The sequence below is a fragment of the Puntigrus tetrazona genome, chromosome 22 (assembly GCF_018831695.1).
Source record: "Puntigrus tetrazona isolate hp1 chromosome 22, ASM1883169v1, whole genome shotgun sequence".
NCBI classification, from domain to species: Eukaryota; Metazoa; Chordata; class Actinopteri; order Cypriniformes; family Cyprinidae; genus Puntigrus; species Puntigrus tetrazona.
In genome coordinates, this window is record NC_056720.1 from 11,838,500 (window position 1) to 11,859,141 (window position 20,642).

General features: G+C 36.0%; 2 protein-coding genes across 2 annotated transcripts; both read right to left on the minus strand.

Annotated features, from left to right (window-relative positions):
* Positions 1-3,088: 3,088 nt before the first annotated feature.
* Positions 3,089-6,353, minus strand: LOC122327182 (complement factor H-like). The gene is made up of 6 exons (XM_043222365.1): positions 6,251-6,353; positions 6,073-6,178; positions 5,916-5,992; positions 4,919-5,113; positions 4,674-4,847; positions 3,089-3,194 (listed from the first exon to the last, which is right to left on the minus strand). The coding sequence occupies exons 3-6, from the start codon at positions 5,983-5,985 to the stop codon at positions 3,184-3,186; spliced, it is 450 nt and encodes a 149-aa protein (XP_043078300.1). The 5' UTR covers positions 5,986-5,992; positions 6,073-6,178; positions 6,251-6,353; the 3' UTR covers positions 3,089-3,183.
* A 1,013-nt stretch (positions 6,354-7,366) lies between these two features.
* Positions 7,367-17,178, minus strand: LOC122327836 (complement factor H-like). The gene is given in 17 exon segments (XM_043223483.1): positions 7,367-8,623; positions 8,792-8,977; positions 9,222-9,392; positions 9,477-9,671; positions 11,487-11,653; positions 11,728-11,922; positions 13,342-13,536; positions 13,984-14,151; positions 14,682-14,849; positions 14,924-15,118; positions 15,492-15,659; positions 15,758-15,940; positions 16,305-16,381; positions 16,475-16,529; positions 16,532-16,579; positions 16,672-16,839; positions 17,007-17,178. Coding segments are annotated over 14 exon segments (1,863 nt in total). The 5' UTR covers positions 17,077-17,178; the 3' UTR covers positions 7,367-8,623; positions 8,792-8,977; positions 9,222-9,392; positions 9,477-9,665.
* Between the last annotated feature and the right edge of the window lie 3,464 nt (positions 17,179-20,642).

The following is a 20,642-nucleotide window of genomic DNA, read 5'->3' on the forward strand; positions in this document are numbered from 1 at the left end:
GTATTTTATGTGTAACACTTATTCCCTGAACATTCTGAACAAAAACATTCTCAATTCTGATTGGTCAGCAGTTTTATTTACAATAATTAAAATATTCAATAAAATAAACCTTAAATTGTTCTGTGTATTATGCGCTTTGGCAAAATTAATTTATATTATTTAATAAAGTATGAGTGGCCCTGCTGGCATTGTGGTTTGTCTTTCATATTTAATTTGAAGACCACGCCCTTCCTCGTCTAATTAATGCTTCTCATGAGGCGAGATGTTAAATGTGTGTGCATCTGTGTGAAAGCTCTCAAGCTCAGACGTCAGGCGAGAAAGAAATATTACCAGTATCCGCTTTTTGGTTCAGTCATGCGCAATAACGCTCTTCAGCCGTGATTTATTCATGATACAGCACAGCCTCTTGTACCTTGTTGCTTACACACTGTTACAGCCCATTTTAATAGGATGAGACATGAATACAAGATGTTAACAGGATTCCAGCCACAGTCAACAGATAAACAAAGGCAACATGTTCATTTTAAGCTATTTACAGGTAAGTAAAAATTAATAGAAGGAGCATTAGCTTCCAGAGAGACCTAAGGCCAAAATAACAAACCAAAAGAACTTAATAAAACAAATATAAAAATCCAGGCAATGTTTATAACAACCCACCATACACAAAACAGTCCAAACAGAAAAAGGAGGACTATAAGGCAGTGGAGTGGGTAGAAAAAGAGTGTAATGAAAGAGAGAGAAGAAGACTCAGAAAGAGATAAGCAGAGATGATGGGAGAAAAGAGGTATAGGAGGAGAAGGAAAGAGAGAAGAGATAAGTAGAGAGGAGGGTAGTGGTGTAGTGAGTGAGAAAATCAAAAGCCATGAACACACATACCTGTACACACACAGTGCTCCTCCACTATTGCATCAGAGCCGATCCTCCCTATGTGCAAAGTTTGCAACTACATAGGGACCCCCAAAGCACCAGGGGCCAACCTTGCTCTTAAAGACAGTAAATTGTGCTACAATGTAGAGAGGTGAAACTAGTGTATTGGTAGGTTCTCGCATCACCAATGGCGATTATGATATTTGGATCACGCCACCAAAGGTGTGGTTATGAGTAAGCTCACATTAAAAAAGATTGGTAGGATCTCAACTTGTAGAACCCTTTCTGTATCATCGACATGGAAAACACAAGTGTAATAAAATAGAACCAATGATAGACAAGAGTCATCAACAACTACTAAATGAATACCATAAAATGAAATAGGAATAAAGTGTATAAGATGCGTGATATGCAAGATGTTGTATGTTGCTATGTCAGAGCTACTTTCTGATTATCATATACCAATAAAGAGCTGAAAAGAAAAATGCATTTCTAAATAGGCAAAAACCAAACTAGATTAAAATGCACAAAAAAATCAAGAAAAAAAGGGCAAAAGGAGAACAAGGATATAATATCAGTAGATAGAAGATAAAGAACACTTAGAGGTTAGAGGATACGTTCTGAAGAAGAACAGGTAAAACCACAACAAACCAGAACAGAGTGAACGAATAAAGTAAAAACAAAGGACTAGACAAGAGGTGTGGCTATATGTTCACAAATAGTCAAGTAACATGTACCAACAATGTACAAATTTGTCATATGTTATATTAAAAATAGCATGTCATGAAATACTCAAACATATACTTGGTAAATGGTTAATAAGTTACTAGTTAATATATTATTATGTATTATAGTAGTATATTAATCACTGAAATTTTAACATTGTAAATATTATCTCATACCATTAAAAATACTCCATCAGTGTCAGAGAATACATCTGTCTAACCCTCACCGGTCAGCCTTTACATTGCAGCGCTACAAAGTATTCAAAACCTGTTGTGTAAAGGCATGAATAAATCACTTACACTTTCTGCATCCCCTAAAGTGTAAAAGCTACTCAATAAGTTAAAATGTCTTACTCATCATTGGTAGATCTTTCACGCACACACAACCTGTACCCGGCCAGAGTAGTTTACACTTTAGGGGATGCAGAAAGTGTCGATATGTTTTTACAAATGTTTTTTTTGTAACAGTACAATGTCAGAAAAAATACTGCAGCATTTCAGTCTTTCAAGTGATTAATAATAACTAGTAACTTAACTAAAAAAACTCAGCTACAGTTAAATCAACAAATTTATTTGACTAATTGTTTAACATTTTGCTATTTAAAATATTGTGAAAAATATATAGTTTAAAGCCACTTTCCTTAAACATTTTTAAATATTTTTTTTCAGTGCATTAATGCGTGTAAACGGTTTGAGCGATGGTTTGACTTGAGATGGTTGGAACTTGGAAATTTAGGACACGGAGATGGATGGAGCACCTGGAAAACGCAGAGACAACTGGAACTGGAGAACATCGCAAGAGCTAAGTATCAGAAGGTTTAACTCAATAGAGTGTCAGCAGTGGTCACTTCGTGGAGAATGAGACCGGACATTGAGGGAACTGTGGTGTGTGCTTGTATATTGTGGGTGGTGATCACCTAACCCCTTGTAACTTATTTATAACTTAATCTTCAAAACATAGATAAAAGCTATTAACACATCACTTATTAATCAGTTGATTAATAACAGAGCTCCTGTTTCTCCGATCTCCCAGTGATCTTGTGTTGTTTATTCTGAAAAGACTGTGCTTAATCGCTGCTTTAAATAAATACTTTGATTCACTTTGAAACTCCTGTTTCCATCAGCGTCCCTAACAAGGTGTGTGTGTGTGTGTGTGTGTGTGTGTGTGTTGTCTATACCATTATAAATTCTGTGTTTTTATAATAAGGGTTGAGTTGATGAACCTGAGATATGAAAGTACAAGCTTAAAGCGGTGGAAGCGTTTCTTCAGGTGTATGTTATTAGAAGGGAGCTTTAACATAACTACCATTTCATTATGTACGAAAATATGAATTTCATGAATTGAGTGGCATTATGATTGTTCTATATATGAATACGTATGTATATTCGTGTATCAATGAAAACACAAAGTCCGTTTTTGTAATCAGTTTTATTTCCATGTAATTGTTTTTGGTTTGTTTGTTTCTTTGTGTAATAGCCACAGGCTGTCGATTTTCCCTGTACGTGCCTCTGTCGCCTGCGATTCACTGATCAGATTAAAACCAGGGCTGGATCTCATCCTTGTGTTGTCTTCGTGTACAGACACGCTACACTAATAAGCAACTATATAAGAGAGCATAAAATAAAGTGTTACCACAATGTTTTACACTTCATGCAATTAGAGGCAACACACCGATAGACCGTAACATACTTGCTGTATGACTGTCCATTGGGGCTGGGAATTAAAAAGTGACTTGGGTCACACAATTTCTAAAAAACACACATCAGCATGATCATACAACCTATACTGATAGCAAAGATTTGAATACAATACATGTGTGAGTTCTGCATTCCTAGTGAACAAATTAAGTGCTTTCACATGATCACTGGCTGTAGTTCATCAGCAATTTAGTGTGGCAGAAAAATGTCAGTGTTTCCAAAATGAAACAAAAGAGCTGTTTGCTTTGAATGATGAGTGCAATGTAGAGAATGTTTTTTTTTACACAAGCAAACTGATTTTTAAAGGATGTGATGTGCTTGTAGTTTTGCAGACTTGGTCTAAAAGGTATTTAAGTGAATGTATTGACTGAGTAGTGTATAAGCAATTAAAAACAAAAAGTGACATTCCTCTCTGGTTTTATCTCTTTTTCTATATAAATTTAATTGATTTAAGCACGCAAAAGTACTTCTGTTCAAGACATAGGCCTAAGTGTACAAAACTATTTGTAAAATGAAAATGACAAACATTGATTTGTCTCCTATAAAAAACCAAAACATTTACAGTAATGGTTTCAATAAAACCAAAAACATAACATTTAGTAGCAGAACATACCAGCACACAGTGGGCTTGGTGTTTTTGTTTTTGTAATGGTTACACAGTTTTGAAACTATGGCTCCATTTCTCAAAACTCACAATATGTGTGTAGCTTTTTCACTTGCTTGTAAACATATAAATGTCTTAAGGTGCTGAATAGGTCCACTATGATTATAAACCAAAAAAGGTCATGCTGTAAATTCTGTTTATTTTGCTATACGCTGTGGGTTGTAATATAAAGTGTTACCTTCTTTCTCAAAACATTCAAAGTCTTGATTTCTAAGTGAACAAAGTATGTATTTTCATTCATGATCGCTTGCTGTAGTTTATTAGTAATTTAGTGTAGAATTAAAATGTCAGTGTTTCCAAAATGAAACAAAATAGCTTTGATTTGAATGATGTGTGCAATGTAGAAAATTATTATTATTATTTTTATTATTATTATTACACTAGTAAACTGATTTTAAAGGACGTGATGTGCTTGTTTTGCAGACTTAGGTCTAAAGATGAGGTATATGAGTAAATGCTTTGACTGAGAAGGACTCAAGTACCACTTTTAATAAAAAATAAACAACAAAGACTGTAACATCTTTCCATCTGACTTGATATTTTTCCTCCAAATTTAACTGATTAAAGCTCACAAGTTATTTCTGTTCAAGACATAATTATGCAGAACTCAGGGCAAGATGAATCATGAGAAATGTTGAAACTATTACCGTAAATGCTTTGCCATTTGCAGGAGACAAATCAATCAAACAAAAAACATAACATTTAGTAGCAGAACATACCAGCACACAGTGGGTTTGGTGTCCATCCGTCTCGTGTACATGTTGCTTCTTTTGCTGTTTCACGATATCCAGACTCACATCTGTATGTTTTTTTCACTCCAAGTCTCAAATCTCTTCTAAAGTAACCGCTTGGATAATACACATGCTGATTATGTGGAACTTCACAACTAATCTCTGAAACAAGATTAAATTTTTTTATAACAACATAAAAAAGTGCATAAAATAACATTTCTCTTTAATTTTACCTGCACACTCAGTCATGTGATCCCAATCTCCACTATTTAGGCACGTGAATAATTTGCTGGTTTCTTTTGTAAAAATGAGCCAGTGTCTCTCAGAGCAGGTAATCATCACTTTCTCTCCAGCTTTGAAAATAGTTTTCCCCTCTGGATAGATGCTGATTACTCCTAATTTAGTTGTCTTCAGCTCACAAGTTACTTCTGTTGAAGACATTATTATGCAGAACTAAGACTAAGGGTAAGAAAAAGAACATTGAAAAAAAACAGCACTGAAACTGTTACTGAAAATGCTTTGACTTTGCAGGAGAAAACTCAACTAGACAAAAAGAAAAGAATGCTTGAATAAATATAAGTACAATATTTTTGTAAGTATTAAAGGCACGTGTTTTTGTTTAAAGAGCTAACACATATACAGTATTTGCTAAACTGAAAACTGATAAATAAGATAGCTTGGCACTTAAATGGTTGAAGTGATACCTTCCTTGACAAATCTAAATCATAAAACCTTGAGTATTCTGAGTTTATCGTTTGAACTGTTAATCACTGAAGTAAGTAGTTGTTCTGTGGTGGCTGAGTAGTGTACAACAAAATAGAGAATTAAAGGCCATATAATAGCCTTAACATCTTATAGAATGCAAGAATATATGAAAGTTTAATGGCAATCTATTTTTAGTGTTGGCTTTTGGGGGTTGCATTGTGTATGAACAGTGAGAGAAGTGAGAGAAACAAATACCGTGAATACAAAAAGAGCTAAAAAAGTAAACAAGTATGGATTCCGATAATGAATGCATTGTCCTTCACTGAATCTTCACTAGATTTAATGTGATTTATCTTACTATATTAGTTTACAACTAGCACATACTGATAAAATTGTACTCTTCTGTAGGCCAGCGATTCAATAATGTCGTGACCAAGTTTATTAGAGATAATATTTTTATCCAGATTGCACAGTGTGTAGAAGCCATAAGAGAAATCAAAAGACAGAAAAAAAGAAAAGCCATACCCTCACAGACAAGGACAGTATTGCTCCATCCTTCACTTTTGCAGGTACGATAATTGATTTTGCTTGTCATATAATACCTGTGAACACAATGTTGTCCACTTTTTACATCAGACTCGAAGACGATAGTGTACATTTTCTACAATAAAAAAAAGAATACCTTTTCTTGCAAGTGTACACCACTGTTGCTCCAAAAACAAACTCTGTCTCGTCTGCAAGTATAAACTCAGCATTTGGTTCATCGCCTGGATGACCACATGTCCTCTCTGCAGAAATCAAACAAACATTATAACACCGTGTTAATGCAAAAAATTTGATCATATTAATAATTCTCTTACTTGCACATGATCGCTTAATAGACTCCTTCCATGTTCCTTTTTCGCATTTTAATTTTACAAGCCGATATAACCCGTAATGCAGTTCACTCTCACTATTTGACCATCATCGTATGACGCTTTCTCAACTAGCTCTGTGTTGTCGTAGATAATGTCCTCTCGAAGGCATTCTGAGAAGCACAAATAAACACACGCATGAAGACGTGCTACTCAGCACTCCCTAAAACCAATTAAGTTCAGTTAAAAGTATAGAAGGTGCATATGACATGAACAAACTCACCTTGACTTTGCACAGAGGTAACAGAAAACAGGACGAAAACGAATGATTTGTACGGAGCCTCTCATTTTCTGCTCAGTTCACAAACTATTCTGTTTTCTGATTTTGGTCTCTGTGTGATGGTGGATCAAAAAGTAAATCATTTACTGAAGTCAAAAGGCATTTGCTTTCATGTCAGACCCCTCCGTTAACGTGCACGAGGATAAACATTGAAAAAACTGGCTTACAATCAGTGTTTGGTGCTTGTATATCAGTGTTTTTCATCTATCATTTCCTCTGATTTTAGACATTACTCAATGGTAAGGTTGGGTTTAGGTGTAAAGATCAAAATTAAACTTTTGGATTAAAATCTTGCGCCTCTTGTCAACAAAATATGTTTACCCACGAACACAGAACTCAATATCAGGATGTGCTGTATCATCCAGCTCATTTTCAGTTAGAGTATTTTTGTTTTAGGAAGTGCATTATGATACGTTTACCGTTAAAATACATTAATTGAAAAAGACATTTGAATTGAAAATGACAATCTGTTTAAACAAACTACGGGTGCACTTTATACAGTATTTGATAAATGAATTTATCTTAAAATGAGGCAGAATAACATATGAATAAAACAAAGATCTACGGAAAAAGAGCACATGAAAGTAAGTTTCATTTCACAAACTCAAGCAAAATACATTTATCTCAAAATGTTGTAATTATAATCTAAGTGGAGAATGTTTGATGATGATGATATCACACTCTTTCACCCCTTTCAGGTGTTGGAGCTCTTAATTTGTCAAAGTTGTATGCATTAGTTACCAATCACACTCTAACAGATAAAAAATGAAAACTGTCCTTGCTAATGGGTCATGGATGTTTAATCAGGACAACTGTTAATGATGCAGATTTATTTTCACAAGCTTCCAATGCTCATTCCAATGATACAGTCATATTTACCAAGGGTGCCAATAATTCTGACCACGAATGTTTGTGTTTATTTTCAGATACCTGCTACATGTAAGCCCTTCACAAAAAAAAACTCAGGAAAGCGCAGTCATCTTAAATCCAGATATTTTAGTCAAATACACAAATGCATTTGAAAAACCAAATTAGCCAGACATCAGTTATCAGGATTAGAAATCATCTCAGATGTGAGGAGCTATGTACAAAACCAGATAATGTCTACTGATGAGCTGATGATTTGAATCGGGTGTGATTGATTAAAAAGACATGCAAAACCCCTAAACTGATCTGAAACTCAATCTAAGGGCCTGTTTACACCTGGTCACTTTATCTATTTGTTAAAACGGTTCCATTTCAACACAGGCGCGCGCACAAAAACAGTCATAAATTCAATCTTCAACTCAATATTATTTTAACATTTTGGGAGGAATCAAATTTTTATATGTGGTTTTAACAACCAGATGCATTTACACTTGATCTGGTTTCAATCCATCTCGGAGGGCTTCTCCTAAAAATGCATATTCAATGGTTCAAGGGTTAATTCTTCACTGCACATATTAAGAGATTCCTGATAGTACTATTTTAAGGCTAAAAGATGGTCGGTTGAGGTGTTTTGCGTTTTTAATTGCAGAGTGCAAGGAGCAACTTTACAAAATCGACCAGCTGAATAGTAGGGCTTATGTAATATTCCCCTTGCTTGGCATGGCTTTTCACATTTATGTACATTAATGTACAGATATGTATGTTTTTCTTCTGTTGATTTAAATGTTGTTTATTTTTTTGTCATACAATACTAATTCGTTGTGTTTCCTTAAGCATAAAGCAAAAAAATTCAGTTTTATCTTATTTATTTAGTTAGTTTTACTTATAAGGAATCCAAAACAGAGTTACTGAAATGGGAAAATGTATTTTGATTTGCTCCAGCGTTTGCTTAGTAGCTGATGCTTCACTGTTTTACTTCCACTGTCACACACACTTAGGTAAAGTCATCATTCCATCATCACACTTTTGTCTTAGTTTATCGCTTGTCATTTTGCCATCCTGACATTCAAATGCAATGCTTTCATTGTGTGTTGAGGTTATATTTTCGTTTTTCTTCCATTTCAGCCTTATACCTCTTTTATCCATTTCCTCCACCGTCACTATACAGGGCTCTGAAATAAACCCAACATGTCACTGTCAGTGTCACAATATGCATTTGTTGATTTATCAGTGCAGTGTAGAGCTTAATGTACAAGACTGCATTGAATTTATTAATAAAAATACGGTGAGAAAAGCCTCAAATCTCTTTGATGTATATGGAGTGTAGTGTTCATACTTACTTAAGCACATTATAGTCCCTTTCCACTGTCCTTTTTCACAGGTCAAGTAATTGAAAAAATGCGGATCCAATGTGTATTGAAGTGAACAGGTGTATTCAACTCTCTCTCCTGTATTGTATTCATTTTTTATTATGTCTTTTGCATGTGTATCATTTATGTGTGGTGGAGGCCCACATTTTGCTGAACCTAAAGCAAAGCATGATTAGAATTAGTAGTAGTAGTTTGTTTATTTATTTATTAGACCGTCATCAGCAAGGAATATGGCGTTAGTAAATCTCAGTATTAGTCAGATCTGTTTTGTTAATGGTCCTAAACCACAAAACCTTTTCTTACATTTTATTATTAATAACATTTTCATTAAGTTAAATTAAAACAGCATTTTTTAAAAAATAAAATATTTAATATTTTAATACTTCACAGCTGAACATACCAGCACACAGTGGATTTGGTGTCCATCCGTCTTCTGTACATGTGGCCTCTTCTGCTGTTTCATGGTATCCAGACTCACATCGGTAAGATCTTTTTGCTCCCAGTTTCAGATTTTCCCAGGTTGGTCCAGACACATGCTGGTCATGTGGCTCTTTACATCTGATCTCTGAAACTAAATCCACATGTTTTTTGGTTTCAAATGACATGGAAGAAATTAAAAATGACCAAATCCAGAATTGTACCTCTATAATCTTACCTTCACAAATAGGTTCATGATCCCACTTTCCGTTGTCATTGCATGTAAATGAATTGCTGGATTCGTCTGTACCAGATAGCCAGTAATTTTCAGAGCAAGTGATCTTCACACTTTCTCTAGGTCTGAAAACAGTTTTTCCCGGAGGTTTGATCTTTTGCACTCCAACTGCGGTTGACTTCAACTCACAGGTTATTTCTGTACAAGGAAAGAAAAGGATGTCACATGTGACCAGGAATGGTGTCCCATACTTGGAATTTGTACTCTGCATTTACCCTGTCAAGTGCATACACACAGTAGTGAGAAGTGAACAACCGTGCTTATTCGGTGCCTTGCTCAAGGATTTCACCTCAGTCATGGTATTAAGTGTGGAGAGAGTGCTGGTTATTCACTCTCCCCACCTACAATCCATGCTGGACCTGGGACTCAAAACTACAACCTTCAGGTTAGAGGTTCGGCTCAATCCATTAGGCTATGGCTGTGTCTGGTCAACATGTGAGACGCTTACAAAGTTTGATTCCTCAAGGTCCCCGTGTCCCAAACTGGCCTCTTTGGCAACACAGCTGAGAACATGGCCCGAGAGTTCTGAGCTGTACGGGAGCAGACTGAGGTCATCTGACACATCTTGCCCCAGTTGGGTGGAGAATTATTTGTTTCCAAAAAAAAACAAAGAGCAAAAGAGTTTTCTCTGTCTCTGGGTCCCAAGAGGGCATGGAGAGTTGCAGATGGACCAGCACTGGATCACACTCATCACCAGCAGGCAGTTTTAGAGCGTCATCAGAGGCCCAGCTTATGCCTTGAAGTGTAAACTGTTTGTCTAACAGTGCTTGGATTGAGGCATGTCTCCTTTACCCTTAAAGTCTATGTGGCTGCAATTGTTGCCAATCCCAACCCTGTGGAAGGGAAGTGGGTGTGGAAGCATGACCTGGTTATCGGGTTACTAATTATTAATTCCTTCTATACCCTCTTGGAATCTGTCTCTAATGCATAAAGAACTGCAGCAAGTCTTTGCAGTCAGTTGAGCAGAAGTTTCTATTAATGAAAACTCTGCTCCTGCTTGCACTGGCCGTCATCAAGCGGATAAAGAAGGTGCATGAAAACAAAACATGTCTAAAGTTTGGGCTGCCTGAATCCCAGGTAATCCTGAGGCCCTTGCCTGGCTATGTGCCCAAGGATCCCACTACTACTGGAAAGGGATTAAATATGCAGAAGATGGTGGAAAACCAAAGAATATGTGGGACCTGGAGAATTCTGAAGAAGAGTAATAGCCAGCAATCTAAACAACCTACGGTATTAAGAATCAAGCATTTTGTATACAGTCACTTTTTTTTTGAATTCAGATAAAGATTTTATCTTAAAGACTATTCGTAAAAATATGTCAACAAATTCATCAGAACATTACTAAATCGTATTATTATTTTGCTTTATTACAGTATTAACAATTTGCAGGTTATGCATGTATGTAAACTTTTGACCAAAATTATTCATGACTGTAAAATCTTGTTTTACAACATTTAATGGAACTACAAGCAAAATGTCAGTAATTGTCAAGTGTCTGGTCTGTCTGTGTCATGTTTTGCCCGGTTCTGTTGCTGTTTTGCCTTTTTGTTCATGTTTCTGCCCTGTTTAGTCTAATTAGTCAGTCTGTGCACCTGCGCTCTTCCCAGTTTCCCCGTTATCCCATGCACTTAAATTCTCGCCTGTGAGTTCTGTTTTGTCAGGTCTACTATGTTGAGATTGCGTATCATTGCCTTTTTGCTTTGTACATATACCCTATGTTTCTAATAATAGGGCTGAAACGATTAGTCAACATTATTGACAATGTCAACCATAAAAATAGCTATTTAATGCTATTGCTTTTTAATGAATAGACTGCCAATCTGCTAATCTTCAACACTTAATATTACTTAAAAGAACTTAAAAAGATACTTAAAAATACGTAAAAAGCTGAAAAATCATGTAATTGATATTAGGTGAGTAGAAAGGATTTGAATACTTCACAGCAGGACATACCAGCACACAGTGGGTTTGGTGTCCATCCGTCCTCTCTGTACATGTGGCCTCTTCTGCTGTTTCACGGTATCCAGACTCACAAGAGTAAAATTTTTTTGCTCCCAATTTCAAATTTCCCCAGTTTGGTCTCCACACATGCTGGTCACGTGGATCTTCACATGTGGTTTCTAAAAAAATGTAACGTTATTTTTTTATTAATGTTAAACAAGTCAAATCTATAAGTGCCTATCTAAAATTTTACCTTCACAAACTGGCTCAAAGTCCCACTCCCCATTATACTGGCATGTAAAGTGTTTTCTGGATTTGGTTGAAAAAAAGAACAAGTATATTTCAGAGCATGTGATCTCCACACTTTCTCCAACTCTGAAAAAAGTTTTTCCCTGCGGATTGGTCTTTTGCACTCCATCAATGGTCGACTTCAGCTTGCAGGTTACTTCTGTACAAGGAGATAATCACATAAAACTAAGGGTACGAAGAGATGAAACATCAAAAGCGTCTGAAACGGGTTCTTATTTGTGACTTACAGGAGACATTTTTCTATATCAAAAAATGAAAAGAAAACTACGTACAGCTTTCAAATAACATCTTACATTTTGCTGTTCATATATAGTATATAAGATGCACATTTTCTACATTGCAATATTTTGTATTCATTAGCCTACATAGTTTAATAGTCTTTCTAAAAAGCCTTGAAAGATATCCCATTTAAGCTGATGTCTACAGGGAAGAAATAAATAAGCTTTAAGTCACTGAATATGTTGTGAGACTTTCTCCTGGAGAAGTCACCAAAGAGAGTCATGGTTCCTATCCAATCACCTTGTTCAGCCTAGTGGTAAGAACGTGTAGTCTTTAACTTTATTTTGGGGGGCATTTGTTATGCTATGATACATTCATGCATTAATTGCATTCATTAAAATCATTAATTTTATCATGGTGAATATGCCGAGGTAACAGCTGCTGCATTAGCGATTGTTAAAGTTCTATGTGACTGTGACTAGGGGAAAAAATGTTTGGTTTTTGTCAAGTTTTTGTCAAGTTTTTTTTTTGGTTAAGTTTTTTTCAGAACATTTCTTGTTTTGTATTGGGTTGTGTTGCAAGTACTTACATTGCATTTCTTTATTTAATGAAGACAGAGATGTTTACTTAATTTGCTGGTGCTTTTTCTGTTTGCATGTGAAGATACAGTAGGCTATTTATTTTTAGACGGTAAAGAATAAAGAAATGTGATAATAATAAATCTCAATATTATCCAGATATTTCAAAATGTTCTACACCACAGAAAATGTTTTTAACAACATTAAATAAGCTTATTTTTTTACAGTTACTTTAATAAATGTAAAAAAAATCTGGGTTGGAAAAATTTAAATATCGCGAAAATATTGAATGCAATATAATTATGAACTGCATGGCGGGCTTACCAGGTTTTCGCAGCAAAACCCACCCAATAAATAAAATACCCATTCTTTGGAAGGATTCTCCGGATAAGTCACATTCCACATTCATGAAATACAACATTGCTAGCATTAAATATTTGTAAAGGTTAGATCTTGATTAATAGTAACTCAAAGCCATTTATTTAGATGAAGCTAGTGTTTTTAACACCCCCATATGGCCCAATTTGAGGCTTGTTGCAAGCGATTCTTAGTCCAAAAAATCCTCCAGCACCAGATTTGGACAAAGCATCGCTTCTATAGCTGAAACTTGGCACAAACGTGCCACAAAAGCAGAAAACATCACCCAAGTCTTTGTTATACTGTGTTTTTCATCGCACAACAGAATGCTTGCCGGGGAGAGCCAGCTGACAACGTCGATTGCATTAAAATCATCACTAAATCCAGAAGAGTTTCTCTCTTACCTTCACAAGCAGGCTTATTGTCCCACTGGCCATTATGTAGACATTTAAAAGATCTGCTGGCTTCTTTTGTACCAAAGATAAAGTATTCTTCAGAGCAGGTGATTTCCACACTTTCTCCGGCTCTGAAAATAGTTTTTCCCTTCGGGTTGGTCTTTTGCACTCCAGATGAAGTTGACTTCAGCTCACAAGTTATTTCTGTACAAGACATAAATATATAGAAGTAAGAAGAGATGAAGCACCAAAAACCGATTTGAAACCAATGACGTGAAACTGATTTGTCTTTTGCAGGAAGTAAATAAGTTTGTGTGTGAGTGTGTGTGTGTGTGTGTGTGTGTAAAACTACAATATATTATGTGAATTTACTATAGATATTTTTTCTTGCACTTCTTGACTTAACAGGAGAATCCTTCCAAAAAAATGTGTTCTTTCTCTCAAAAGAACAATAATTAAATAAAAATGGAGCGATAATTAAATAAAAAAAAAACAATTTCAGTCTTTCTACAAAATAATAAAAGAATACTTTTTGAATAAATACAAACTAAATTTAATCACAAATTAGCCAGATTCAAAAATGATTCAGTTCACATGTGATGCAACAAGAATTTTGCAATATGAAAAAATGTATTGGAAGTATTGTAGTACCATTACATTCTGGGTCCAGAGTCCAGCCGAATTTAGCACATGTAGGGGTTCCCTCTCTGGCCTTGAACCCTGAATCACATCTGTATTTTAATATGGCATCTTTGTGGTATTCTGGCCGTGGCTCAACAACATTTCCATTTGATATGACAGGAGCTGTGCATGTAATATCTGTATAAAAAGGTGAGAGAAGCAAGAATAATTTAACTGATGCTTTTGAGTCAACTAGGATTTTGTAGGGTATACTAAATTTAGATCTATGCAATGTGTTATGATCAGTCTGTGCAAAGAATTTTGGGAATTGAAGTCCAAGACACAGTGACAAGGTATGAGATGGGCACTCCAGCTGGGGATCTCTATGATATATAATATAAAAACTAGATCTACATTATACTTCAGGCTTTCTGAAGAAAAACTGATTTGCCTTTATCTTTGCCAACACGATGCCAGTAAGCGTCTGATGTTTCTGTTGTTCTGGGTGATTGCTTGTTGGTTCAAGTCAAGAAAGACTTGTTTATCAACACTGTGTACCACATTTTATCATTTAGTTTAATACGAACAAAGCATTGTGATTTCTTCTTGAGCGTCAGTAAATGTTTGAAAAGCGTCATTTCTAACAAACGAAAGCATATTCATATATTTGACACTTTGCAAATTTTTGAATGCTTTTGCAAATTTTTGAACGCCACAGTGGAACCTACCAGCACACAGTGGTTTTGGTTTCCATCCGTCTCGTGTACATGTGGCCACTTCTGCTGTTTCACGATATCTAGACTCACAACGGTAAGACTGTTTTTCTCCAAATTTCTTAATTTGCCAGTAGTATGGTTTAGACACACGCCAGTCGCGTGGATCTTCACATGTAATCTCTGAAACAAGATACACATGTTTTTAATAGCATGTGTTAAAATCATCACTGAATCCAGAAGAGTTTCTCTCTTACCTTCACAAGCAGGCTTATTGTCCCACTGGCCATTATATCGACATGTAAAAGATCTGCTGGCTTCTTTTGTACCAAAGATAAAGTATTCTTCAGAGCAGGTGATTTCCACACTTTCTCCGGCTCTGAAAATAGTTTTTCCCTTCGGGTTGGTCTTTTGCACTCCAAATGAAGTTGACTTCAGCTCACAAGTTATTTCTGTACAAGACATAAATATATAGAAGTAAGAAGTAAGAAGAGATGAAGCACCAAAAACCGATTTGAAACCAATGACGTGAAACTGATGTGTCTTTTGCAGGAATTAAATCATTTTGAGTTTGTGTGAGAAACTTGAATATATTGTGTAAATATATCTAATATCTATTTTTTTTCCAAGTTGTAAAAGAAACAAAGATTTTTAGAGTATATTTTACAAAAAAAAAACAGTTTGCCTTCCTGCTTAAAATGATAAAAATTGATTTTTGAATAGCTACAAACTAAATTTAGAGACAAATTCAATAATGATTCAGCTCACGTGTGATACAACAAGTATTTTTGCAATATGAAAAATGTGTTGGAAGTATTTTAGTACCATCGCATTCTGGGCTCACAGTCCAGCCAGATTTAGCGCATCTTGGGATTCCCTCTTTGGCCTTGAACCCTGGATCGCATTTGTATTTTAATATGGAATTTTTCAGGTATTTCGGACGTGGCTCAACAACCTTTCCATGTGATATGACAGGGGCTGTGCAAGTTATTTCTGTATGAAAAGTGGGTGAAACGAGAATAATTCAACTGGTGCTTTGACTAAAGCACAGAAACGTGTGATCTTTGACAACGAAAACAACGGAAATTAACCTATGCACTTTGGAATAACGTCACTCCATTCTCCAGTCTCTTCACAGTGAATTTCACTACTTCCATTTAGCATTTTATCAGGAGATGCACACTCAAAGTGAATAATATCACCGTAACTTCCCTCCTCTGTGTCCCCCGACGCAGTTATATCCTTGTCGGTGTAAACGGCTGGACATTTTACCACTAGTCAATCGGTGAATATGAAACAAAAAAATGTAACAAATCAATAAATACGTTTAGATATGATTATCTGGAACACTTTACTCGAAGGGATGTGCTTACATATATGAAGGAGGTTTTATGCATGTTCATGACAAGTATCATTAAGTGTCATACACTCAGTTATGTTATTTTTAATACAAAAATTACATTATTTGACCTAAACCTAACATACCCTACTCACTCCTTACCCTAGCCCATAATAAAGACATAATGTCAAATTATGTCATTTTAGTATTAAAACTGAGCGAATGACACGTAATGACAGATGTCACAAACACACAAAAAACTTCCTTCATATTCAAGCGACTTTTTAAAGAAATCATACCCTCACAGATGGGAACAGCATTGTCCCATCCTTGAGCTCTGCAGGTACGTTGATTGATTCTGCTCGTCATTTCATACCTATCCACACAATGTTTTCAATAGCGCAAGGAGAGTCAAACCGATGACGATAATACACATTTCCGATAGAAAAAAAGCAGAAAGCACTTTTACCCTTTCTGGCAAGAATAAGCCACCGTTGCTCCAAAAACAAACTCCGTCCCTCCACAAGTTTAAAATCACCGTGTTGTAGGTCGCCTGGGTGACCGCATTTTCTCTCTGCAGAAATCGAGCAAGTTTTCATTTAGATAACAACACTGATTTAATGACCCCCCAAAATGATGTGTAGACAGTATTAAAATTTCTCTTACTTGCACATGGTCGTTGAATGGATTTCTTCCATTCTCCTTTTTCACACTTTAACTTATACAAGCCAGTAAAACCCGTAATGCAGTTCACTTTCATTGTTTCGCCATCAGCGTATGAAGCTTTTGCAACCGATTCCGTGTTAGTAAATTTAATGTCATCTCGACGACATTCTGAGAAGCACAAACTAATATTACGGTAGCTGTCTCAAGTGCATTAAATGCTGGAGTACATTTACAACTAATCAACCTTCTCTAAAGGTACATATATGTACGGTTAAATATATTATATCTAAATATAAAAAAATAATAATGATCATTTAAAAAAGAAAATCACTTGCCTTGACAGCACGCAAAATCGAAGTAAAGCAACCAAAAACCAAATCCGAGGAGTTTTACAGTAACTCTCATTATGAGTTCAGTTCACAAGCACCTGTTTTGATCTGTCACTAAAACTCTTTCCTGCTTGTCAAAAAGAAATCTTTCTTACAACAGACCTCTCTGTGCACAAGCAACATTTCCTGTAAATGAGAAGACAAAATAAAAAAAAAATTAAAAAAAATCTTATCTGATGCAGCAACTCATGTTTGACATTTGGACACACCTAAAATGTTACCTTAAGTCAAACTTCTTGAGTCATATGTAACAAATTAACTACCAACCAAACACTAACCAAAATAACTGCCGTGTTCATCGCTGACCATTGTAGCTTAATCCCGTGAAGCCTGTCTTAATGTTGATTCAAGAGGAATATAATGTGATGAATGAATCTGTCCCATTAGAATGATTGAGATGAACCAAAAAAAAAAACATTGTAGTATTACAGTCATTGCAAAATATGTTTGCATCTGCCATTGCAAAATGGGTTCATTAGAATTGGGCAATTAGCAATTGCTTAAAAAATATATGTGCAAAGAAGAGTTCGAGACCTGAAGCATTTGTTTCTGCTTAAATTGTTTTTGTATTTTAGATGACTTGATGTTTCTTTACAAGCACAGTACTATATATTAGACTTACGTGTACATGTAGACATGTATTAGCAATGCATCTATAAGTGCTTCCTGAGAATTTTGAGACTTTGTGGCATTGCGCCTTTCTGGTGCATTGACTGCTAGAGAGAAAACGATAATTGTCAGCTATCTCATCAGAGTAGAGTACAGCTATTAACAAGCTCACAACCTATTGTACAAAATACTATGAGAATCGTTGCAAGGTTAAAACTTACCCTAACAATCCACTCTTAGAGTTAGTAGACATGTAGTTGCAAATGAATGCAAATTAGCTGACATGTAGTTACTCATAAGTTACTCATAGTATGTCTAAAGTGGTCTTATCAAAATATAGTGCAATCAAATAAATACTTTTTTTAGAAAAGTAAAGAAATATGCTGACACAAAAAGTACAAATAACAATTGCGTAACTGCCACCACTATGTACAGTAGCTGTAGGATGTTCCCACAAACGTACATAGATGTGTATGTGTCTGTTTGTCTTCATTTTCTTCCTTCATTAGATGGTTCTTCGGATCTTAATGCAAGAGACTTAACAAATACATATGCTGAATAACATTCAGGGAAAGAAACACTATTAGGACGCTAAAATAAGTATTCACAACACACGCATTTCCAAAGTTGAACATTCTCAACAATTATTGTTAAAATGTATTCAGTTACCTCGATGACCTCCAGGTTATTGTGAGTTATTTTGTGCATGACCTGAGTAAAAAGTCACAAACTGCAAGTTCTTTGTTGGTTTGGAGCACTGAACTGTTCCTAGAGGAACAATAAATAAATATTATATATTATATTAAACATTAAATTTGTTCAGTAGTACATAAATCGTGTACATAAATGGGACAGTTGACGGTAATATCTTCTCAATCCTAATTTCATTTCTCAGCTGAAATAATATGTCCTGCAGAACCTCACACGTTTTTTATGAATGGATTCAGGACCAAATCTAGAAGTGTTTCTCTATAAACTTACCACAACCAGGTTTGCTGTTCCACTTTCCATTACTTTGGCATGTAAACGATTTGCAGATGATCTCCACACTTTCTCCAACTTTAAAAACAGTTTGTCCTTCTGGAATTGATCCATATGATACATCTGATATGACTGACGCAAAGGGACAAGTTACTTCTGTTCAAGACTACAGTAAAGGCCTGTTTACACCAACACAAATGTTTGTCAAGAAAAATATGATCAATTCTGAGAGTAAGTGGCATTTACAGGAAAGCAGAAACACCCCCGTCCACAAAGTGCTGTGCTACTTTTTGCTTCTGATACTTGGAAAAGTCAAACTTTTTTTCTGAAATGGACATTCAGGTTGTTATATTTTCTATAGTGCTACTCTAACAACATCGGCTGAAAGAGTACAGAGACAGGAGAGCCAGTGTTGGACTGTTAAAACCCCAATATAGACCACTGGATGCGTTTACACATTTATCGTTCACTTTAAAGAAGTGAAGCAGCTGCTCTCACGCACCGGCAAGGATTGGAACCTAAACTTTGTCTCTAACTCGCCGCTTATAATGAATTCTTAGTGTCCTGTTTTGGCTGTTAAATGTCTTCCTGTCCACATGTTCCCGAATATTTTCCATTGGATTAAAGACAGTTGAAGTTTATTTATTTGTTCTTTTCAAAAAATTAATAAAGCAGAATTTCATAGAAAGGTAAATATTGCAGAGTGATGACAATGAGGATGAGTAGGCTTTCAGTGACTAAAACACTGAGTGTGTGTGCAGAACATAGAGTTACAAAACGGGACAGATCTACATAACGGGACAAAAATATAAGGACTATAGTGATTGTTCTAGCCACATAAGTGCATAGTGTGCAGTCTTGTGCAAACATTGCAGACATCACAGTGCAAGATAGTAATTAGTAAAGTGTACAAATACAACCCTAAGCCATAATGAAGCATTCAGGCCTTTTTATTAAAATCTACTGTGAAACTGTGATTGTATCTGATGTGTTGAAAGATTTAATATTACATTCAAGAGTTCGCATTTGCATATAACTCAATCAAATAAAGGAAAACGTGTTTGGCGTGCTGTCTGGGGAGGGAGCTCAGAGCTCAGTGGGACTCCCAAGCCTAGAGTTCCCCCTCCATGTCCAGGGCAAGGGGTCCGAGCTCAGCATCCAGCCCAATACCCAAGTGCTCCCTCAAAAGCAGTTAAAGTAAGACAGCAGCCAGCAAGTGAATACACTTTTCCCCAAAGCAAGGCTAGTATTGGAGGTGTGCTGGATGTCTTAGTGAACGGTGTTACGGGTAAAGAAGGGTAGGTTTCTGTAGAAAAAGAAAATTAAAAATATGTATATGAAATGTAAATAGATATATGTATTTGATCTGATGTAGGTTTTGAAAGCATCAGAAGACCAGCCGCTGAGAGTTTGGATTTGCTAATGGGATATGCTATATGGGATGGGATGGGCCTTTGTCTGCTGAGCAGATTACCTTGGAGTAACGGTTAAAGGCAATAATGAATTCGGAGAATGACAGCATATTAGATGGATTATGGGCGGAGTAAATGAAAATATTCAATCAATTTAGAGGGTGGCTGGCTGAGCAGAGATAGGGAAAAGCAGAAAGAAGAGATCTGTGTCTGTACCTGCAAGCATCTGGGCTCTGATATTATTAAAGATGGGGGGAAAATCCAGCGCAAGGGCATTTGGTGGCATGGGGAGAGGATTGGCTGTGGAAAGGGTAAAGGCACTAGAGAGGGTGCGCTAGAGCCTGGGCCATTAGCAGAGGTGGTCTCAAGCTTTGGTTGGCTCCAACGGTGGGCAAGGCTGTGGGAGGGAGAACAGGCAGAACATACCAGCACACAGTGGGTTTGGTGTTTGTCTTGTGTACATGTGGCCTCTTCTGCTGTTTTAAGATATCCAGACTCATATCTGTAAGATCTTCTTGCTCCCAGTTTCTTATCTCTTAAGAAGTAAAAGGATGGTATAGACACATGCTGGTCACATAGA

Bases quoted from the DNA above. Each gene is read 5' to 3' on its own strand.
- LOC122327182 (XM_043222365.1), bottom strand. From the start codon at position 5,985: ATGACAAGCAAAATCAATTATCGTACCTGCAAAAGTGAAGGATGGAGC. The intron at 5,114-5,915 runs GTATGGCTTTTC...TGTCTTCAACAG, and splicing joins TACTGTCCTTGTCTGTGAGG to AAGTAACTTGTGAGCTGAAG. The intron at 4,848-4,918 runs GTAAAATTAAAG...ATCTTGTTTCAG, and splicing joins TCACATGACTGAGTGTGCAG to AGATTAGTTGTGAAGTTCCA.